Raw genomic sequence first — 24,375 nt, 5'->3', positions numbered from 1 at the left:
CCACGCCCCCTTCCTCTCTCATTGGTCCGCTGAGCCGAAGCGCCTCCGGCCCTTCGGCTCAGCGGACCAATGAGAGAGGAAGGGGGCGTTGCCTTGTGAAGCGAGAGCTGGCCGAGGAAAGGAGAACATCAGTCGCGACTGAGGCGTCGCTGGGGAAGGTCGCAAAGGCAAAGGCAGGAGCGAGGGGAGGGGGATGAACGGGGCGCCCCGTCCGCTCTTCGACTGCAAGGAACGCGTCCTGCTCCTCGGGGAGAGTTTCGAGAGGCAGCCGCGCTGTGCTTTCCACACCGTGCGCTGTGAGTCAGGCTGGAGAGGCGCCGGGGGGGCGGGCGCAGGAGGGGCCTCTGAGGCTGCGTCCAGACTGGAGAAATAACCCGGTTTGGTACCGCTTTAACTCTTTTCCTGGCTCAAGGCTATGGAATTCTGGGAGTTGGAGTTTGTTGTGGGGCCCAGAGCGGTTTATTAAGGGTCCGTCTGCACTGTTGAAATACGGCAGGTGGACACCGCCTTAACTGCCACGGCTCAGCGCTGCGGGGCTCTGGGATGTAGTTCTGTCAAGTATTCTATACATACATACATATATATATATATATACTTTTAATATGAAAAACATCTATATATATTATACATATATATATATATAATAAAATACAATATATATATAATATATATATATAGATACACTATTATATAATAGATATAAATATATATATATGTAATCTAATTATATATAAATATATATAATATGTGTATATATTATATACTACATACACAAATTATATATATATATATATAGACATTTATGTATTATATGTATAATATATGTACAAATATATATATATATATATATATTACACACACACACACACGGGAAATAATGAAGCTTGACGCTGCTTTAACTGCCATGTTCCCATCCTACAAGTTCCCAGGGTTTGTAGTTTCATGAGGCAGCAGCACTCTTTGGCAGAGGAGGATAATGTCCCAGGATTCCAGAGCATGGAGCCATGACTGTTAAAGCGGCGCATTAAGGGCTCACCTGCACTCTTGAAATAATGCAGTTTTACTGCCACGGTTCCACTCTTATGGAATTGCCGTGTTGGTGGTTTTGTGAAGTAGCAGCGCTCTTTGGCAGAGAAGGCTAAAGACCTTGTTAAAAGTACAGGTTGCACAGGATGGAGCCACAGCACTTAGAGGGGTGTCGAACTGTGTTGTTTTGGCAGTGTAGATGCTGTAATTCTGCAGTGTGGCAGCACCAGCACCTGGCAATAAGCAGAAGGTAGAAGAAAGCGCTGTATGACAAAGCGTTTGATCCTCAGGTTTCCTTCATTAACGCCTAAAATTGAGAAGAGTTTGAGTGAGCCATAGTCAGTCATATTAGTAGGGGATAAAGGATGCCTGTGTAAAAAACTAAAAGACTTAAATGGCCCTATCCAGTTGCAACACCCAGCTCAGATAGACCTCTTGCATCAGTGGCGCTTGCAGAAATCCTAATCAAGTTCTCATTGATTGAGAGGGCTTGTAGCACTTTGGAGACTGTAAGACTTTTGCGACAAGATCTCTCTACATACTGATTCTACGGACTAACAAGGCTATATCTTTGAATTCTCTCATTGATTGAATGGATATAACTCTACACAAGACTCATAGTTGGCTCTCGTGGGACAGATTTTTGTGGCAGGTCCTACTTTGTATATGACTGGAACCCTGAGACCTTGTAAGGAGAGCCAGGTGCCAAAGACTCACAATGTCAAGCACTAAATAAATAAGTCTGCATTGCCCCAACCTGGCTTTATTTCAGGGATACCATTTATGGCCTTGTTTCGTTACTAGATTCTCAACTAAACAACTGAGAATCAAAAATCGTCTTACAAGTTAACTTCAAGATCTGTCTTTTCCCCACCCTTATTACTTCACGAAAACCTGTGATATCAATCTTTAAAAGTGCAGAATAATGTCATTTGTGCTTAAAATAATGCTGGGTGGGATATTTTGGAAGCAAGGGACACTTTGGGCTGTGTGTTTGTTTAATTAATCTGAAAGAGTAAGAGTTGTACTTCTCTGTTTTGCAAAAGCAATGAGGGAGTGAGGAGTCAATAATTGGGGAAAAAATTATTGCCTTCACAAAGGAGTTTATCACATGGGAGGAATTTCTCTTAATTTTGAATGAAAAGGAAGTGAGGCCAGAACGCATTCATGTGAATTCGCTAGTTCAGCTAATTTATGTGAATTCAAGATGCGTTTGAATTGACTTGCCGTTGCCCAAAATTGCATGTGGTAGGATATCACGCAATAACGTGAAACCCCATGATTGCGTTTGGATTGCCATTGCATTATACTTCCAATTTCCCTTGTCTGATAAACTCCAAAGAAGGTTTGTAAGAGCTAGCCCTATGCTGATGTTAAATTCCTACCAAATACCAGTTTTGTTCAGTGGTTTCCACTATCTCCAAGAACCTGTTGTGTTTCTAAGAAGCAAACACTTAAAAAAAAGAAAAATCAACAAACCTAAATGGGAGGTGATCAGTAGTGAAGTGGGGAAACCTGTCAGATAATGTCTGGGTTCAGGGAAAGGAGCATCAGATGGTCAGGAGAGTTGCCAGATGTTACCCAATAACAGGTTGTGCCACATAAATCTAAAAAAAGGCACCTTAGCAATAGCACCAGCTTTTATGGTTCAGCTTATGAAGGATATAAAAGAAGGAAAAGCTTTCTGTGTTTATATTTTTGTAGACTGTGTAGTTTTCTTCCATACACTTTAATTCTGCAATCTCTACTGTTCTTAGAAGAGTAATTCAGGCACTGACTGTCAAAAATCATGGCTTTTATGCCCAGCAGGATCAAAGATTAACATCTCTAAAACTATGCACATTCTTCCATGGGTACCAATAAATAATATTTGCTACATAGTCCTTTGTAGGTTTCTTGGAAGTAACTCCTATGGTCTTTACTGAGGTATACCCCTTAATAAATACATATAGGGTTATACATTAAAGAGTTGTGTTTGTTTTATAAGAAAATTGCTAATCTTGGGTTGAAACTTAAACATAGTTTATTTCCCAAGTATGTGGAGGTGTATTTATTTAAAACGTGATAATCATTTGACATTGTACAAAGTATTTTAACAGGTTCAGTTAGCAGTCAATACCACAACAGATGTTACACAAAAAAGCAACATTGCCCCAGCAGTAAACAAGCTTTGTTTACAGTCCTTTGGAAAGGACTAAATTCAGGTTGTATGTGTAACTGTTAGGGGATTGATTTGTCCTGGTTTTTATGGTCATTTATGTTTCTACTCAGTGTCAACTTTTGTAGACTTTTTCTTTCGTGAATATTGATTATTGCTATTCTTTCCTGAACTTGATAATGTGTTAGAGATCAACAGCTGTATTCCATCTAAAATTACTTGACAAAATTTGATAAAACTACAGCTTGAAAACAATAGGTAGTGAGGAAATCTTCTGGGCTGTGTAGCTTCTGCATATTCTTGTGGAAGAGTCTAAACTACACGTGGCACACAATGCATCACTAGAAAAGACACCAGCATTTCTCTCCCTCTTCTGACCTGATCAGTGTTGCAATCCTGAAAATTATGAACAGTGTTTGTTTTCTTTTTTTCTTAGATGACTTCAAGCCTGCATCAATTGATACATCTTGTGAAGGAGACCTTGAGGTTGGTAAAGGTGAACAGGTGACAATCACTTTACCAAATATTGAGGTAAGCTTTCTTCATTCCTTGAAAGGAGAGGCATAGCTGATGTCTTAAACCACAGTGACTTTTATTGCATGAAGACTTAAGTAAAGCATATCTGTGTTAGACAGCCTTTTTAAACCATTATGAACTCCTTACAGCTTAAGGAAGATTTGAAGTATCTGAGAGACAGTTATAAAATGATAAATTCCCAAAACAAAGTGTTTGGGACAAATTATACTATTATACATGGTTAATCTGGGGTGTGCTATATATGTTTACAGTTATAAATATTTTCACTGGAATTGTACTAAAAATCTTGGAATTTGCCTTTGAAATGAAGAATCCAGTATAGTGTAAAGGGTGATTTTAAAAATGGTTCAAAACTGAGTAAGAACAGCTTTACTTTTGCACCATTCTTTTTGAATCTTTTGTTAAAATATAAAATATCATGTTTTCTACTTATGGTTGTACAGAAAAATCTAATATTTCTAGCATGTGTTTCTGGAACAGTTGAGCAGTAGCCTGGGGATATTTCCCTTCCTCATAGTTTGCTTGGCGATGCATCCTTTCTTTACTTTAGTTTCTGGGTAGAAAGAATTGTGGTCTTCTGATGTATGTTCACATTTTTTGCAAATGAGAATTTGTTGAAGGCCATGATTTTGTTGAAATAGACTCATCTTCAGTTTGAAAGATACCAAAATATTCTCAAGGAATAATAGGTTAGGAATAGAAAATAGTTGTGCTAATGTTTAATCAAATGTAACTGGAAAAAGTATGTGCCTGAATGACAATTGCAAGTTCATCTAGTTTAGGAAAGTTTCCTATTGCCATGTTATATTGGTAAAAACTCTCCTCAAAATGAGGTGATAGTTCAGTCTGTGCTAATAGTTGTTTGTGATTGCTGATGCCAGCAAGGAATCACTTTCTGACTGTTTCCTAATGAGGAAGCATGGTAATTACGCAGCTGGGCTGAAAGTCACTACTAATAATGAGCTAGGAGAATGAGTCAAACCTCCCCTGGGCTGACTTCAAGATCTTGCAAATAACCCTGAAAGATTTTTAAAGCATTGGTTTTGTTGTGACAAGTCAATCCATTTTGTAACCTGAGCTTCCTTTTATAATACTGAAAAAATGTTCTTGGGACAAAGTGTTGTGGAATGTACAGGATTCTTAACTGCAACATATATAGCTGTTTCAACTGATTAAAAAATCAGCAGCAGAAGTAATTGTCTTCTGATTTTAAAATAGGGTTCTACTCCACCTGTAACGGTTTTTAAGGGTTCCAAGAAGCAATATCAAAAGGAATGCATCTTGATAATCAACCATGATACCGGAGAATGTAGATTAGAAAAGCTTAGTAGCAATATCACTGTGAAGAAAACCAGGTAGGTTGAAAATTGGAAAAGCTGTTCCTCTCAATGTAACATTTTCATAATGATTAAGTGTTGGTGTGTCTGTGTTGGAAAACCAAAAATCTGAGTACCATATTTTTAGCAATGGGATTAAAGAATAGCTGTATGTTGACATCTCAGTCTTCATGGGAAGCATCCTAGGCAAAACTTGAGTTTGTAATGGTCTCCTTTCCCTCCCCACAAGTCCGATCACAATGCGGGGAGCACTGAATGCTAAACCATGTTTAGTTGCAGTTGGGAGCAAAAAGCTTCAAATCTCCATCACAGCTTTGCTAGAGGAAGAAAAGTAGTGCAGGGGCCCAAAGCTAACCAAGGCTAGTTCCTCTCATCAGTGCTTTGCTGTGACGTCTATCTGCTGAAGACCATTGAATCACAAGATGGAAACCTGTCTTTGTCCCTTCAGTAAGCATCTGAAAAATCTATAAAGCACTTTAGGCCTCCTTGGAAGCCTCCATCTCACACAAATATAGATATATATCCGTGCATTAAGAACTCAGAATTAGGCTGAAATTTTGTATAAATCTATTCCTATGAAATAATTACAACTGAGGCCTTGTAGCAGGAGCTGTAATCTACTCATGTCAGTAGATTCTACTTCTTCCTTAACTTACTGTTAGGGAAAAATAAAGTTAGTTTTAACCAGTAAATAATTTTATCAGGTTCTGTTGCATGACATAAATGCACATGAAAAACTTTGCAAGTTCAAAAAGCAAGCTAAAAATATTAGAAATGCACTTAAGTTTGGAAGTCGTGGACTGTTTTAGGCCAGAGTAATTAAGATCTAAATCTTTCTCATGTTGCTTTAAATCTGCATAATCTGATTTCATGTAATATGTGTGAGCATGTGCTAGCAACTTTCCTGAATCCTGCCGACTATTGCATGTTTATTTATTTGCCTGAATTCTGGTGATGGTGGTTGAAGGCTATTTCACAGGAACCTAGGCAGATTAGCAATAACATTTTATTTACATTAGGCATATTGTTGTTGTTGTTGTTGTTGTTATCCACCCTCAAATCAATCTTGACCCATGGCAACCCTGTAGATGAGACATCTCCAAGACTCCACTGCTCTGCACAGGTCCTGCAAATTCATATCATGACCTCCTTAATAGAGTCCATCTATCTAACTTCAGCTCTTTCTGCTTCCCTCCTCCTTTCCTAGCATTATTGTTTGTTCCAGTGAGTCATGCCTCATGATGTGGCAAAGTAAGACAGCCTCAAACTAGTCATCTTGGTTTCCAGAGAGATTTCTGGTTTGATCTGCTCTAGGACCCATTTGTTTGATTTCTTGTCTGTCCATGGTAACCTCAGCACTCTTCTCTAGCACTACATCTCAAATGAATTAATTCTCTTCCTATCCTCTTTCTTAACTGTCCAGCTCTCACATCCATACATGGCAATAGGGAGTACAATGGCTTGTATGATTTTAACTTTCGTGCTCAGTTGTATGTCTTTACATTTTAGAATATTTTCTAGTTCTCTTATAGCTGTCCTCCCCATTCTTGGTCTTCTTATAATTTCTTGACTGCAGATATTCTCTGTGTCTGGACCCCTCCCCCTACGGATACCAGAATCCACAGATGCTCAAGTCCCCTTGTTCCTAATGGCAGCGTGGCCACATAGAACACCATTGGGGACAACGGGGGCTTGTTATCCAGGGATGCTCAAATCCACAGGTGGCAAGTCTGCGGATACCAATGTCCCACTGAATAGCATTATTTATATGTGTGTGTGTTTTTCTAAAGTCTGGCCACCAAAACTGAAACCATAAGAAAGGTGAAGGTTGGTGAAAGAAAAATAAATCCTTCCTCGATGCATTTTAAAAGAAACTTTCAAGAGGTCTCCAAAAAGTTCAAAATAATTTACTTTTTAATTGTATTGTTCAAAATACAATTTTTAAATTGTATTGTTCTTTTAATATTGTTGAGCTGCTCCTACTTCCAGTTTTGGGAAAATAGTGGGATACAGATGAATATAATAATAATAATATTTTTTGTTTAGTTATGCAAAGCTTGGTTGTTTCATTTGACACAGGTTTGGTTGTTTCTTGGTTGTTCCATTTGACACATGCATATTGTTAGTTTTGGACAGTTTACTGAAACACACTAAATTGCTCTTCTTTTTATGGTATAGGAACCTATACCTATTCTTTCCATATAATTACTGCATCTGGTACCAAATTTTCTGTTAAGGAAGTAAAGCCTGGAAACACATAAAATCATAAACTTGGAAGAGCCTACAAGGGCCACCCAGTCCAAGCCCCTGCCATGCAGAAACTCACAATCAAAGCACCCCTGACAGGTGGCCAATCAGCCTCTGTTTAACCCCCCCCCCCCAAAAGAAGGAGGCCCCACTACTCTCCGAGGGAGTGTGTTCCGCTGTTGAACAGCTCTTACTGTCAGGAAGTTCTTCCTAATGTTTAGGTGGAATCTCTTTTCCTCTAGTTAGAATCCATTGCTCCGGGTCCTATTCTTTAGAGCTGCAGAAAAAAAACTTGCTGCATTTTCAGTATGGCATCCCTTCAAATATTTAAACAGGGCTATCATATCACCTCTTAACCTTCTCTTCTCCAGGCTAAACATAACTAGCTCCCTAAATCTTTTTTAAAAACTGTTATTACCTGACACCAAAACAGCATGAGGAAAGTGCTAGTAAGATTCTCTGGGGAGGAAATACCATAATTGAGTAGTGGGATGCACATCACTAAGTCCATCTCTCATTTGAGGCACCCAGCCATAGGCCTCTGAAGATGACACTAGTTAAAGTCGTTCACATAAGAGTTTTCTTATTCATTTGTACTGCTGTACTGTCAGTTGTACCAAATTCATTTGGAAACAAAAGTACAGCCATTGCCACAACATCCTGGTGTGTGACTTTAAAAAAAAAATCCTTTCTTGCAGAGGTGAAGGAAGCAGTAAAGTCCAGTCTCGTATTGAGCAGCAACAACAGCTAATGAGAAATGCAAATAAAATTCCAAACAGTGTTAAATGTTCTCCACAAAAAGAGAAGATGTCCCCACCTTGTCTTATGGATGATATTGAAAGAGGTAAATTGTAAATGGCTGTTGATTAAGGGGTTCTGGAGGCTTTAAGGTTATTCTGTACAGTGCTACCTCGGGTTACGAAATTAATTCGTTCCGCGGCGCCGTTCGTAACCCGATACATTTCGCAACCCGAAAAGGCGCTGGAAAGCCGCTAGCCGCGGCTTCCGATTTGAATTTCGCGCTGAAATTAATTTCGTAACCCGAAAAATCTTTCGTTACCCGGAACAGTTTTTTTAAATCTAACTTTTTCGTACCCTGGAAATTTCGTAACGCGGTCAATTCGTATCCCGGGGTACCACTGTAATTTGAAGTTTTTGTGTTAATAGTCTATGGCCTAATTTTCATTGAAAAGCTTTCATTGGAAAGCCTTTTTGGGCTGCATCATTCAGATAGTGGGGGCTCTTGGTAAAACATAAATACGTGCACATGCCCCCCCCTCTCTCTCTCTATATATATATATGCCTACGGGGGGGGGGAGGTCTTTTAGCCTTCTCCTATATGTAGTAGATTTGTGGTTGGAGGGATTTTTCTTGGTACAGGACCAGTTCACAATGTGAGGTCCTACTTGTAGACTGAAGTGACAAAGCCCAGATGTAAACTTACCATGAGGGTGGGAATTATGCTGCCATCCAGGTATTGTTGAATTCCAAATTTTAGTAGCCTCATTCAGCATAGCCAATAGTGAAAAATGCTGCAAGTTGCAACCCAACAGCATCTAGAGAGCAACATGATTCTCACCTAGCTTACTATCTCTGAGAACTAGGCTGATGCTCCAGATTCCTATTGGAGTGGGATTGGATATCCCCACCTTCTGGCTTATAACTTCTCCTTCAATGCATGCAAACACAAACTGAGATTTTCACATCCTTTTCAGTCATATGTATCTGTAATTTTTCTGGGAATAGACTTTCCAACATGATGGTGGAGCACCCTTTACAAAGTGGTTAACACAAAGTTTAAAGCATTCAGAGTAGATACCATTTATTACAACCTCACATTCATCAGTGTAGGCAACCAAGTATTCTGCACAGATATGTTTACAGAATTCCATCCAGTTGAATGAGCCAGTAGAATTATTTGCCCCATCCTATATTTAATGCAAAGGATTCAAGGTACTAGTCAGTTGGAGATTAATTTCCATTACTCATTGAGGTCAAGGGAAGTTTCAAAGAAAACTGCAACATAAACCTAGTTCTCAATGCTTTCTCAATAAATTCTTTCCAAATCCCTTCAAAATCATTTCTTTTCCATAGTCCTTTTTAACTTTCAATTTACATGTCAATTTATCATTAATCGCTAATATCCATACCTCCTTATACCAATCCTCCACTTCTACATTTATTTTCGTTTTCCAACGCCTTGCTATAATTAATCTCACTGCTGTAAGCAAACTTGTTACCAAATCTTTTTCTTCTTTTTTGCATTTCTCTAAGTTATATAATGATAACTAAACTATACTCGGTCTTATATCTATTTTTATATTCATAACATTTTATATTTCTAATATCACTTTTCCCCCAAAATTTTGTACATATTTACATTGCCACCACATATGCATTGCATGTATGACCCTACTTCTTGACAGCCTCCTCTCCAACAATTTTTTGAATTATTCTTATCAATATTATGTATTCTCACTGGAGTCAAATACCATTTCCAAATCAATCTATAATAATTTTCTTTTATCTGTACCAATAAAATTTTCAAATGTCTTTATTCCCATTGAATTTAGTTCAGTAGTTTTTAGAAGAAAATTTGTTGGCTAAAGAATATTATGATGTAGCAGTCTGGTAGCCTGATGGTCTTATTCCTTCCGCCTGGAAGGATTATTCTTATATACTGCCCCAAAACTAGGAGAAATATTCCAATTCAAAATATTTAAGGCTTAATTTAATAGTTTCCTATGTGTCTGGGTGTTTTCTTCTTCCTTCATGTGGTGTATTCTTTTTGTTAACAAAGAATTTATTTGAACTTGGCATGTCCATTCTAAATCTAATAGTCTAACTGCTACACCACACTGGCATACAAAACTTGTCTTTACATACTGTTCATTCCCCTGTACTTAATTAGGTTTTGAAAATTGAATCTTGTGAATATAAAGTACAGTGGGCCCTTGATATCTGCTGTGGTTTGGTTCCAGGGCCTCCCATGGATACCAAAATCCGTGGATGCTCAAGTCCCATTAAATAAAATAGATAGTAAAATGGTGTCCCTTAAATAGAATGGCAAAATCAAGGTTTGCTCTTTGGAATTTATATATTTATATATATATATTGAATATTTTCAAGCAGTGGATAAAGAATCCGTGGATATGGAGTGCTGACTGTAATTAAACTGGTGAATGTCTTCTTAATCTTAAAAGCCTTGTTTCTCCATTTAAATCTTACTTTCAGAGCTAAAGGCAGAAGCTAAAATTATAGAGGAAATGAGTAGCTCTGACAGTTCTTCTGAATCAAAGAGTTCATCCTCTTCCTCAAGCAGTGAAAATAGTTCCAGTGATTCAGAAGATGAAGAAGCAAAGCCATCCTTTCCCTCATCAACGTCACACCAATGCTTACAGCCTCCCACAATGATGGCATCACAACGAGTCTTCCCAGATATGGATGCTGGATACCACAGAAGTCAAGAGGGAAGTGGCCACTTGATGAACACACTACGTAAGTGCATGAAGGAGAGTAGGATGATTGAGTCAGATGTGAGGAATGTGAAAGGAAACCACATGATTTTATAGCTTTTTTCATGTAACTTAAATCATGTCTGTATTGAAAGGGTTTGGCCTACTGAGGTTGGGATAAGAAGCTAAGATAAAAGGTACTTCAGCCACTGATGATTTGTAGCTTATAGTATTTACAGTCATAGATGGGACTGGCAGCCTCTGAATTGTATACACTGCAATTAAAATCAGTAATTTTTTCTGGACGGATTCAAACATCTCAAAAGCAACTCCCTTCATTACAACATGACCTAGCTTTCAGTAAAATGCCTGATCTATTTTTAGGGTAAGAACTGTTTACCTTCAGACATAGATCTAGATTACATACAGAATCCTTTCATCAATCACATGCCCTCTAAATGATCTGGACTGTAGCTTTGAAATTCCTAACCATTGCCCATGTTGGCTTGGTCTGATGAGAAATGGAAGTTCAAAACATCTGGAAGGCATCAGTCTGAGAAAGGCTGAATGGATAGGGTTCCATGTTTTCACTTGCTGCTGGTTTTTCACTGCTATCTGTTAAGTATAATGAACCCTTGGTTCATCATCTTTGCAACCTTGAAGGTATAGAAAAATGCTACCTGCAGTTGTATGGTGTCTCCTAGTTCCAAGACTGGAAGAAAGATGGGGGATTACTTGGCTGCTACATTTCTGAGATGCTCAATGTTTCAATACTGCTGGATCAAATCAGAAAGCTTCCATTATTCATTCTAACTTCAGAATTGAAGCTAGGGAGAGGGACAGGGATTATTGTCCCTCTCCAGACAGGCCTAAAGTGCGCCCCCGTCACATACTAGGAGTTGGCCGAGGGCGCACCGCCCATACTGGCCTCACGTCCTAGTGTCTTTGTGATGCCGCAAGTGCTCCATTGACGCACTGTGGCGTCACAAACGCGGTGCAAGAAGAACCCACTTTTTAAGGGTTCTTTTTGCTGTGTGAGGGAGCCATGCGGTTTGTCCACTGCGGCTCCCTTGCGCAGCAAAACAAGGTGTGGATAGACTGCCCTTTTTGGGCGGTCTGTATCCCACCATTCTTATTTTGAAGATGTGATGCAAGCTCAGAGGCGAGTGCATTTATTAACTATACAACCAACGCCATCTTAAAAACCATCTAAAGATGGTGCGTTGTGTTCTTTGTGTCACATCCCCCTTTACAGCAAAGATTATCATGGTACCTTAGACTAATAAATTTATTATGGCATAAATCCTTGAAGTGATTGCTTCCATAAAAGCTTATGCCATTTGGAGCTTGGAATGTTAGGTCTGAAAATTAACTTGTTAATCTTAATAATTAGAAAAGGGAAGATTAATTCCTTCCCATAGTACAGTAACTGAAAACTTTTAGTTCATAGAATTATGTTTATTGTTAAATCATTAGTTTCAGAGCAAGCCCTGGGATTTATAGTGAATGTGTGACCCACTGAAGAGAAAGGAGGTGTAAAGCAGAAGGGGACATGGACAAAGGGAAGTGAGGGGGAGAAGCTGGGTGGGGGAGGGATAAGAGATTTTAAAAATCTAATTATGCAAGTACACAGCACTGTCTTAGCCAGGGGTAGGCAACCTGCGGCCCGCGGGCCAGATGCGGCCCGGCGAGGCCTTGGGACCGGCCCCAGCCCGGTCCTGCCACCGATTGCCGCCGGGGCCTTTGGCGTCTCGCGTGAGGGGCACAGTGGGGCAATTGTCTATAGAAGCCTCAGAAACATGCATTTATCTTAACATTTTTTTAAAAATCAGCAAATTTTTTCACGTGTCCTCCATTTTTTATTTTAAAAGTGCCCTCCATTTAAAATTTTGTCCTACATTTCTCCCGGTTTATTTATTTATTTAATTTTTCAAAAAAAAAAATTAATTATTTATTTTTTGGCTTCGGCCCCCCCGGTTGTCTGAGGGACAGCAACCCGGCCCCCGGCTCAAAAGGGTTGCCTACCCCTGGTCTTAGCAAAACAAAAAATACCAAAGGAATATAAAGGGATTCATTACTGCTCACCACAAATAATACAATAGATACTAGAATGAAATCAGTAACGATTAAAGGAGAATTGAAAAGAGTCACAAAACCTCCACCCAAAAAGATTCCAGCTTGTACACTGGTCAGTAAAGAGAGGTGGGTGGTGAATGCCAGGCTTTAGCTCTAAAAGGCATGACCTAAAAGGGGCTTGGCTGCCTAAGCGTCTCCTTCCTTAAAGAAATCATGGCCCATTCCATTTCTCCATTTTGGGTAGGGCCTCAGTGTTTCTTTTCTTTACTCTCTTGGTTCTGAAATACAAGATTCATACTGAAATTAAACTAACCAGTACAGAGCCATGTGATGCATTTCCTCCAATTCTAATCCTTCTCTGTTAATCAGGCAGCCAGTGGATTTCATGTTTTGTGTAGGGAGGATATGAATGAATTTAATTACTTTTTCTGAGTTTTAGCCACAATGAATTTATTAATCTGAGACAGGTGGGAATTGCGTGTTCTGCAGATGCTGTTAGATTACAAATTCCATCTATTGTGCCAGCATAGCTAATTGTTGAAGGATACTGGGAATTGCAGTCCAGCAACATCTGGGGTGCCACACAATTCTCACCCCAATCTGTAAGGTGCTGTGAAAATCTTTGTTAGCTACAACAGTCTACAATAGCTGCTTTTCTTTTTTTTAAAAAAAGTTCCATGAAGTCATTTTGATGGAATTAGGGGCGTAAGTTTGAAAAATAAGACAGGGACATGGATTTGGATGTAGGTTCTTGTGATTGAATGTTCTACGTCAACGTTCCATATTGAATTGTTACTACTTGTAAGAGTAGTGGCTCCTTTGACAACTGTAGACCTGTTGTTTTACTATTTCTTTGAGACCTATCAGTAATAAGAAAAGCTTTGAACTATCTTGCAACCAGTCTGACAGGAGTGAGATTCTGCACAAGTAACCTTTCCCAAAGGGTATTCATTATGACTTTAGAAGCCATTCCATCAATTATGTATATGTTACGTTTGTTTATATCCTGTCTTTCCTGCAAATAGCTTAAGGTAATTTATATAGCAATCTTCTCAACAATCCTATGAGGGTAGGTCAGGTTGAAAAGGGGTTAATGGCCCAAAATGTCCCTAGGAGTCCTGGGGGGGAATAGACCCTTATTCTCCCAAGTTCAGTGCTTGTTGTGCAATGTGCTTGAGAAATGTCATGCAACAGCCTTACATATCAATAGATGTTGGAAATTTGTGTTTATAAGACTGCCTGTGGCACTTGGCCTAATTTAAAAAGCCCTAACAAGCGATCAATTCAGGCTTCTGCAAAAATGATTTGTTTCTTCCCTAGAAACTTGATAGAAGGAAAAGAAGAGAGGCTGGGGTCATAGAGGGAGAAAAGGGAGAGACTTGCCTAACTTTGGCTCAGTCGCAGTTCCATCTGCCTTGGGCTTCAACCCCACCAACCAGCAAGTGGCCCCTTAACAGTATTAATCCCTTTGTGTACAGTGCATAGCACAGTCGTAGAGAACCTGGTTTGTGTAAAGAAGGTCACAAGCTCAGTCTCCTATGGCATTTCCACATAGGATAGGTCCAGACATCTCTCTTTGGCGAGCCCATGCTGGCAGTGGGTAAACTGCAGGTGCCATAAATTGCCACATGGTTTCTTTGTCTTTTCGTGCAACCCTACAGTCCATTTACTACCCTTGAACTGACTCTAGAAAAGCTACATCAGAAAACTTATTGGAAAATAAGGCAATTAGCTCAAGAGGCTCTGTCCTTCTGATAGTAAGTGTTCTGTATCTTTATATTTAGATATCTGCTTTTATTCATACATCCCATGATACTGAAAGAGAAAGCAGATTTCTTCTTCAGAGTAATCCATGAGAATATCCTGTAGTAGTACCAAGGTGTATATGAAAGCTGTTTTTAGAATGCAGTATAAATTACTTCTTTCTGGAAAAGTGTTATAAGAGTTGTATCTGGAGGGTCTTTTGTCACTGTGGTGTCCTGCCAATCTTCTGCAGTTGTCTCCCCCCCCTCCCCCCATAAATTGCCACTTGAGACAATAACAGGGGACAGACAGTTTTATGGTTTGTATAATCTTTTAATGAATTTCAGTGGTTTGAATGTTTAATGTTTCAACTTTATAAATTGTTTAATTGCTTTTTAATTAACATTTATATTTATACTTTTATCAAAGTTTTCGTATAGTTTTAAATTTTTTATTTTTAAAATGTTGTTGGCTGCCTTCAGTCTTATTATTGAGAGAAAGGCAGAATATAAATGAATATAAATGTAACTAGGATATAACAACCCCTTTGCATGATTTTCATGGGAATTAATAGGGGCAGCATGTGACTCTCCCGAAGATTTGTGGCATATATGGGAATTGACATTAAGTTTAATATTTTGCAAATTTAAGTTTAATATCAGCTTCTCAAGAGGGAAGACCAGGCAATGTTGAAAGATAAATAGTAATCTGGTGGATCATGTGACTGTAGCATAATGAATTAGGATTGTAGGGCACTGGAGATTCATAATGTGATCTATCATTCCTTTTAACTTTTTAACAAGCAGCTTCTGGAACGGGTAGGATCCAAGTACTGTGTGGTTCTTTAAACAAGCCTTTCATCTGTACAGTTTCCCAGTGAAAAATGCTCCCATTAGCTGTTTGTCCTGCTCAGGACAATTGGTTCTTCATGTTTTGCTCTCAACATATGTCTGACTTACATCTGATTAGTGTTTCATAACATATAATGCTTAAAATTAATGGAAACTAGTGTTTTTGGGAGGAGAATATTTGCTTTAGCTGATGGTGTGACTCCTTGTTTAATTTTAGGGAATGATCTTCAATTGAGTGAAACTGGAAGTGACAGTGATGATTGAGGACATTGTGGTGTTCTAAAGAGGCATCATTTCCCTCGAAGAACAAATGTTGGTTTTGCACTACATTTGAAGAGAGAAAGACAGAAGAATGTTAACAACTTTAATAAAACTGACTTAATTTTTCTGACTTCAAGTTCAACAGCATTCCTTTTGCCATAACTTTATACGGCTTTTTCAGATTTCAGGATTCTGGCATTCATTATTTTAGGTGGGTCCAGAGTATTCTCTACTACCTCCTTTTACTTAAAATTTCAGGCAGTGGGTCATTATTTGTTAATTGTACATGGAGGAAATTCTTGTCTATAGTAAGCATATTTTGAATCAAGATTTTATTTAACAATTTGCATATGTGTATGCATAAGTAGGAAAATTTGCATATTTGTATGCATAAGTAGGAGAGGGCAAACAACTGAAATCTCTTACAGTTTTATTCCTTGAAGCTGTATAAAAGTAGTTGCCAAACAATAGGACACTATCTATTTTGGCTCAATACCTTCTGAATTTCCATGTTCTACCTAATCTGTTGTGTCTCATATGAGTCTTACTAGTATTTCTGCCTTTATAATAAATTTTGATTAACACCATTTGTCTTTTAAAAATTCTGTTGAGATCAGTGCATGTCTTTTGATAAGAGTTCAATAATAAATAATAAAATATTTATTATTTAATTGATACCAGTTGTTTTCTTTAAACTCCCATGTGCTGTTTTTCTTTAGGAACAGGCATAGTACAAGATGTAGCTTTCCTAGCTACAAAAAAGTCACGACATGTTGGAACTTTTACACAATAATGTCTAAAGAGGCAGAATCATGATGATACATGAGGCGTACAAAGTCGATAGCTACAATCTTGCATTGCTTTTCTTGTATCCCTCCTATCCAGATTATTGTTTTTACAGTGTAGCCATAGAATACACATTTGTTTATAAAACATGGCCAGCACATTTGTGATGTCAAATATGATACTTGATAGATTTATATTTAGGGGTTAGCAAAGCATGGCCACATACTATTCCTAAGGCTGCTTCCTCTCATCTCTCCACTCTTCCTCCCTCTTAGGTTCTTTCACTTCCTTTCTTTCCCCCAATCTCTTTCTGTCCTACCTTTTTGTTTTGTCTTTGCCTTGTTCTCACACTCACACCAGTCTTACATGTAATTCACTCCTGCTTTACCTCCATGTATCCCTCTCCCTTCAATTTTTCTTACCCACTCTTTACCCTCCTCTCATTTTCTGCACAGGCAGGCTTTCTTTCTTCTTATGTGTGCTCCTGCAGTATGAGAGAGCACCACAGACTACGTCTCCCTATGCTTCCTACCTCCTGTTCTTTTTTGCCTGTCATTCTACTGTTTATTGCCACACCCCACCTCAAAGTGAAAAAAAATAAGGTAAGGATGGCAGGAGAGACATTGGGGGTGGGTGAGTGGGAAACAAAGTAAGAAATGAAAATGTTATCCCCACCCATGGTATTGTTCATTTCAGATACCGTCTCAGTTAATTCTTGGAACTGTAGGAGTAAACTCTAAGCTGCTTAAGCTAACAACTTTTTTATTGTGCCAGTTACTTGGTAAATTGTATTGATGTCTTTCAGAGGTGTGAACTGATGAGATACATGGATATTATTTTCAGCCCTTCTGTGGCACGCTTCATATGCTACACTCTACTTGCAGCCAAGAGAGGTGGGTGGGTGGGAATTTACTCTGCTCTGTGGTGTTGAGATGATCTGTTAACTGGCACATTGACCACTGCCAACCACAGAGGCCTGGAGCCTTTGAGAGTGGTCAAGAAAAGGCACATCAATTTGCACGTATCTTTTTTGTTGTTGTTACCACAGTCAGAATTTAGACAAGATAAAGAAGAACTGGGCTGCGTGGTTTTCCAAAAGAGTTGCCAAACTCTGGTCTTTCCACCCAAGAAACAAACCACATCTGGGTGGAGGAAAGGCATGACTGTCTTAAATTTCCTCAGTCTCTCAAAGAAGCTCAGCAGGGTTTGGCCTCAACATTGAAGAACAAAAGGCCCCACAGTCTGTGTGTTTGGGATAGTTTTCCAGAATTACAGATGTCCTGTTTTGATTACTATATTTGTCAGTTGCTTGTTCCAACCTGTCAGCTGTTTTAACCAGATAAAGCCTGCTAGCTACAGTGAGATGACAGAAATATAGTCACCATATGAGTCAGGAATGAGTTTCTTTCAATAAAACTGGATCCTTGATTCACCAGCTTAGCCTTACATTTTGTACTGGTGTTTCAATATCTGTTTACCATCCTTACAAAAGTAGACCAAAACTGAGTGTTGACTGTCATAAAGTGCAAAACAAATGCATTCTATAGACGATGTATAAATCTATATAAGGGAAAGCTAGTTATTTAGATCCAAAAACTGCTCAGTCAAGTTCTTGAAAGCTACAAGATAATTGTTATCCATCAGAAAGAAAAAAATTAGCTCTTGCTTTGGGTGTGCACACTAATAACATGGTTGATATGCTGACTCCTGCCCAAGTTACCTACCTTGTTGGCAGTAGATAATCTCCCTTGGTAATACAATGTATGTTTGGTGCTTCTGAATAATATAGTTACAACATGTATTAAATGGGACAGGGTGGGGATGGGGCTGATTTTAAAGGTTCACTTAGCTGACAGAAGTCTAACCAGGATTTATTTTCTTACTCAACTGGCTATTTCAAGGGGTTCAAGTTGGCAGTGATGATTGTTGAAACAGCGAATCTGTAGTTGGTGTGCTCTGTGAAGAAGTACTTTTCATCTGTCAAATTTTGACTGGATGCATACTTTTTCTGTCATTTTAAAAAATTATCAGAACTATTGCCCTTATTTTTTAAAGGCTCACGCAAACATGCAGTAGTGTTGTACCTTAAGAGAGAAAACAGTATGTTTTTGTCTTGCCTTTCAGTTTGAGCTTTTGAGTTACTCTGTGAACTGGCTTTTCCCCACAGAAGTGAAATCCAGAAAGATTAGACTGTTATTATACTGCATCAGGATTCTTACTGAATTCAGGAAATGAACAGTCATCATTATACTGCTAGAAAGCTAAAAGTAAAATGTTCATGCAATGGAAAATTGTGTGACTGCAAACCTGTTCTTTCAAATCTGTTGCTGTTATCATTTCTTTTAAAAATGTTGAGAGACTTGAGAGATTGAGACTTGGGATCTGTCAGCACTTTACCTGGAGGTGTGAGTATTTTACAAATGTCAGCAAGATTTAGAATTAAATCCTGTAATCCAGACCTACTCAGTTGTTGTTCCACTGTTGTAATCAGTTTTGAAACTGAAATACAGTTACCATTTATCTTCTTGAATCCCTCTGATGAGTGCAGTGGTGTTTAAAGGTTTGCATGTTTTGCCAGTAAAAGCTGAGTCAACAGAAGGAATACATTTCCTTATCAGAAATCCTTGACAAAGCTGTCATTAATTATGATGAGTGATGATGATTAACTTAGAGGAGTGATGAAAAGAAGGTTGTAATGACCCCCCCCCCCCCCCAAAGACTGGCTGTCTGGAAATCTGATCTTTCCAAGCAAGCCACCCTGTGGTGTTCTGCAGAATTTACACACACCTATCCACCTTCTTTGGACTAACAAACTTATTTGTTGGACTGTTTGTGAATTAGTTCTCACTTCATCAGATGCATGATATGTGACATATACAGATGGACACACAAGCAAGGAAATGGAAGCAGTGGGGAACATATAGCCCTAAAATGGGAGAGGTCCAATAGATGTGACATTTATAGAAATCTTGAAAGCAAAATAATTCAAAAATAGTGCTGATAACAAATGGATATAATTAGCAGTAATACAATGTTCTTAGCTTTGTTGTCCTAAGAAAATGCTGGTAGGTATGAGAGAGGTCAAGTTACAATGATCATTTACAACACCAGTTATTTGCCTTGCTTTCATTTGAATTTATTAGAGACATTTCAGGCAATACTTCTTTCTGGCTCAATGTTTTATATCCTCCTCCTTCATAACAGTAAGACCATGAAAACTAGACTTGAGATTGCCATGATCCTTAAATAAAGTCCTTGAATGGTAACCCAGCTATTCTGGTTTGTAGACTTCCACAGAAATCACATTCAGATATGCAATAAGCTTCTTTAAACTGGTATGTACTGGGTGCTCTCCAAAAAGGCTTTCATTGTGCCCTGCCTTGTTCATAGATTTTTATTTTTTTTTGGTGGATGCAGCTATCCAGATATCATAATTTTATATTTTGTTTTGATCATATACCATAAGCTGTCTTGGATCCCATATTGAAAGGTGTGATATTATTTGAATAAAATAAATAAAAATTTGTAACTCTCGTGTGTTTTCCCACTGTTTCTTTTATTTATTTTTTCTTACTGCAGAAAATTCATTACAGAGGGAAAGATGGAATAGTTGTACAATATCTTTTAACTGACACTGCTAGAAGTGACCTCTGGCTGTAATCTTGTGCTTAACTTCCTGGAAGCAAGTATGCAAAGGGATCTTGTAGCACTTTTGAGACTACAGTAACCGAAAGAAAGGAGGTAGCATGAGCTTTTGTAGATTTGAGCCTATTTCGTCACATGCATGGGGAAGTAGGCTCAAGTCTAGGAAAGCTCATGCTAGCAACTTCTTTCTTTCAATTAGTCTCAAAAGTGCAACAAGATCCCTTTGCATTCTAATTTTCCAGACTAACACAGCTATATCTTTGAATTCTGCATGGAAGCCAGCTTCACTGAAATTAGTGGTGCTTATTTCTGAGTACACATACTGGATTGCACAGTTAAGTTGCAAGTGTAGCTCTAAACACATTCAGATACACCTTCCACTGAGCATACTTCCAGTAATCAGGCATAGGACTTGTTCTGTTACACGCAACAGACCAGGAGTACTGTTATGTACATCTGATGAACATTTGATTGGCTAGATGTATAAGTTGTTGGAATTAGAATTAATGGGGAAATATGTGGCTAAGGGACTAAAATTCACTTTGCGTTATGATCTTAAAGAGGATTATTATAAGATGATGTACAGATATTTAACTCTTGAAAACTCCCTAAAATGTATGAAGGGATGTTGAGTTGGTGATGGAAGTGTGAACAAATGGGACTTTTTATCACATGTGATGGACTTGTGACAAAGCAAATAAATATTGGCAACATAAAATAAAAAAAATAATAAAACTTATTTATATCCCGCTTTTCTGTGACAGGACAATCAAAGCGGCTTACAACACGTTAAAATCCACATTTACAAATTTATATCCCAAATTCCCCCCCCCTTAAAACAGGATTAAACAAGTTACAATTAAAACATCTGTTCAAAACACAATAAAAAATACAGCGAGAACAGAGCAGTGGGCTGATACATGATGTGGGGGGCAGTCATTCCGTGGCTGGGCACTTTTATTCAGGAAAGGCCTGCCGGAAGAGATCTGCCTTGACAGCTTTTTTAAAGCTGTCTAAGCTGGCAATTTGACGGATCTCGTCTGGCAGACCGTTCCATAGTTTGGGAGCAATTGCAGAGAAGGCCATCTGGGAGATAGCAGTTAGTCTGGTTTTTAAAGGCTGCAATAGATTCCTCCCAGAGGACCTGAGGGTGCGGGGCGGATTATATGGAAGCAGGCGATCCTTCAAATAGGTTGGACCCAAACCATGTAGGGCTTTAAAGGTTATAACCAACACCTTGTACTGTGCCCGGAAACTAATAGGCAGCCAGTGAAGAGATTTTAAGATGGGTGTTATTCGGTTGCTCCTAGTTTTTCCGGTGACCAGCCTGGCTGCCATATTTTGCACTAGTTGAAGTTTCCGGACTAGGCACAAGGGTAGCCCCATGTAGAGCGCGTTACAGAAATCAAGTCGTGAGGTTACCAGTGAATGTACAACAGTTTCTAGGTCCTTTACTTCCAGGAAAGGGCGCAGCTGGTGTGTCAGCCGAAGCATAAGATGATAAAAAAGATTTTGAAAGTGAATTTACAGAAACCAGAAATGTTTTTATTAGGACTGCTATATGAACACCTAGAGAAGACGTACGGAAGATTACTTCAATATTTGATTATGGTAGTGATACTGTTATACAGTGGCGCCTCCGCATACGCAGACTTTTTATAAGCGGCTTTGAGCGTACGCGCTCAAGCCGCTGGGCGTGCGCGGGGCAGAAGGGGCGGCGCGTCCCATTCAGTTGAAAGGGCGCGCGTGCATGTTGCGCCGCGCGTGCGCCCGTTGCACCCCACACACCTCCGCACCGCCGTGCACGAGCCCCATTGTTTACAATGGGGCTCGAGCATAGGCAGAAATCGCCATACGCGGCGGGATCCGGAACGGATCCCCCGCGTATGGCGAGGTTCCACTGTATATACAGAGATGCCAAAGCAAGAAGATTGCCTAAGGAAATTGTTGGATTTAGTGGAAATGAATAACACGGCTGATGGTATCAAATGCTGCTGAGATGTTAAAAAACACCTGTAGGGACTCACCCTTTCTGACAATGCTCAGGCAAAGATCATTCACTAAGGTAACCATAGCAGTCTCAACTTGATATCCTCCTCTGAAGCTAGTTTAAAATGGGTCTAGCTAACTTGTGTCACCAAGGAGTCAGCAGGCAATGGTTCCTTCAATCATCTTGTCTAGAAAAGGGAGATTTGATACTGGTCTATAGTTGTTTAAATCCAGGGGGTCCAAGGAAGGGCTTTTTTGATTGATTGATTGATTGATTGATTGATTGAAAATTTATTTCTATACCGCCGTTCCTGCGATCACTGCGGTTTACAGACAGTACAAATATAATATAATACAGATTAAAAGAAACAATCATCCCAATAAAACACCCCGATTAAAACCAGCATAACTATTAAAAATCCACATAGAATCAATCAAAATTACTAAAGAGTTAAAAATCCAAACAATACAAAACAGCAATACTACACAACAGTACACATAGGGGGAACAGTCAGGACATGTGGGAGAAAGCTTGACGGAATAACTGAGTCTTCAGGTTCTTCTTGAACGACTCCAGGGAGGGGGCTGAGCGGAGCTCTTCAGGGAGGGCATTCCAAGATTGCGGGGCTACCACAGAAAATGCCCTTTGCGCAGTTGATACATATTTTGTCTTGGGGATGCTCAAAAGATTTTTACCCCCTGACCTGAGTGTACGGGGCGGATTATATTTTAGTAGTGGTGGTACCAACATTTCTTTTCAACAAGATAGAAAACTTTCCTCCCCTAGAGATTAAATAATAATATATTGTAATTGAAATCAAATTGCATCTTCTCCTTAGATGGCCAGTCAAGAAGGAGTGGGATTGAGATGACAAATTGTCTTCCTTGCTTTTCCTAGCAGTTTGTCTATTCACCAACTGAAGCTAATCCAGTGTAATCCTGTTTATGGAGTTGTGGGACATCCCATTGGCAACTTCTGGTATAACAATGACATCTGAGTCAGCTCTTATCCGAAATATTTCATTTGTGAAATGATCATCAAAAACATGAAATGGATAAGTGGAAGAAATAAAACTTTATTGGTATAACCATGGTTAGGAAAGTTGGAAGTAATTGTTTTATTTTCCTTTCAATCTCTATTCTATCTTTCTTTGGTTATTTTTATATTTCTGCCTTTATATGTATCATGTATGTTCTTTTAATACTATTTTTTATCCCAATAAAATATTTTATTTTTATTTTTTGCAGATGATGACAAGAGATTAGAAGTTTTCTGAGGTTTCCTGGTATCCACACAAAGTTCTACATTAAACAGAAATAACATCTAATCTAAAATCTTACTCGTAATTGGGGGTGAATCCCATTGCACTTATAAAGCCTCATGCACATAGGATTGGACCATTGGAAAGGCACTGCTTTTGTTGGGCAGAATAAATATTGTATTCTTAGAAATATATAATTGTAAGGTATCCCCAAGGTTCACCTAGTTCAGCCATCCAGTTAGCCACTTTTGGAATCAACTGCTAAAGCAGACCTGATAGTTCATAGATGACTTTTTAAAATATAGTACCTGAAGGGCAGGTATTGATAAAAGCACCAGCCTGTTCACCTTTCCCAGTCTCACTATTTATGTTCTTCTTATGCAATTTGAGAATCTATCTCATGTCTGAATTTGCACCTGCCCCCATTTGAAATCTGTGAATTGGGAGTCAGAAAAGGCTTTGCAATCATTCCGTGGTTCTCATGCTAGTCATATTATCTCCTCTCTGTTCCCTCTACCACAGAGAGGTAATCTCATGAACAAATATATTTGCTCTTATTAACCTCCAGTTTTACATTTATATGCCAAACATCTTGCTCTACCAGTTTTTGACGTCTTCCAGGAGCACTTGCAAAACCATGGTCTTGGCAACAGGGAACGCAGCTTAACCCTTGTGCACTAAGAATTTTTAAAAGTAAGCTTGCACTGGGGAAGCTGTGGGCCATTTTCTGGCTACACCAAAAATTCAAACACATTGGAGGGTATTCAAATGTTAATATCAAAAGGACTGTTTGTATGTTGCACCCAAACATCCAAGGCCAGAAAATGCAAAACAATGCAGAAAATAAAATCAGATAAAACAGAACAAAAATTAAAATTATTGCAGTGTGGGACAATTCTCAACTCCATTTAATTCAACTGTCCTGCAACAGAAGAAATGTGAATTTCCCACAGATAGGTCCACCTACTAACAACCACATGTCTCTTGCTTCACTCCATCATG

The 24,375-nt window shown here is 38.9% G+C and overlaps 1 protein-coding gene across 2 annotated transcripts; it reads left to right on the top strand.

Annotated features, from left to right (window-relative positions):
• The first annotated feature begins 104 nt into the window (after positions 1 to 104).
• On the top strand, positions 105 to 23,523 carry LOC149313972 (ELL-associated factor 2-like). 2 transcript variants are annotated; one of them, XM_089520269.1, is made up of 6 exons: positions 105 to 296; positions 3,621 to 3,715; positions 4,940 to 5,076; positions 8,004 to 8,149; positions 10,540 to 10,803; positions 23,360 to 23,523. In XM_089520269.1, exons 1-6 carry the CDS (start codon positions 194 to 196, stop codon positions 23,386 to 23,388), a joined length of 774 nt encoding a protein of 257 aa, XP_089376395.1. In that variant the 5' UTR covers positions 105 to 193; the 3' UTR covers positions 23,389 to 23,523. The 2 variants fall into 2 exon arrangements, with proteins under 2 accessions (XP_089376395.1, XP_089376394.1); XM_089520268.1 differs by lacking the exon at positions 23,360 to 23,523 and adding an exon at positions 15,648 to 16,366 and having other exon boundaries at positions 106 to 296.
• Positions 23,524 to 24,375: the final 852 nt, after the last annotated feature.

This window comes from Sceloporus occidentalis, unplaced genomic scaffold (assembly GCF_023333645.1).
Source record: "Sceloporus occidentalis isolate IW3139 unplaced genomic scaffold, rSceOcc1.0.p SCAF_4, whole genome shotgun sequence".
Lineage (NCBI taxonomy): Eukaryota > Metazoa > Chordata > Lepidosauria > Squamata > Phrynosomatidae > Sceloporus > Sceloporus occidentalis.
This window is presented reverse-complemented; position numbering and strand designations above follow the sequence as displayed.

What these genes read in the sequence shown, in the direction of transcription:
- LOC149313972 (XM_089520268.1), top strand. Translation starts at nt 194, where the DNA reads ATGAACGGGGCGCCCCGTCCGCTCTTCGACTGCAAGGAACGCGTCCTG. An exon ending in TGCTTTCCACACCGTGCGCT is followed by an intron (nt 297 to 3,620) that starts GTGAGTCAGGCT and finishes TTTTTTTCTTAG; the next exon opens with ATGACTTCAAGCCTGCATCA. An exon ending in TATGGATGATATTGAAAGAG is followed by an intron (nt 8,150 to 10,539) that starts GTAAATTGTAAA and finishes TCTTACTTTCAG; the next exon opens with AGCTAAAGGCAGAAGCTAAA.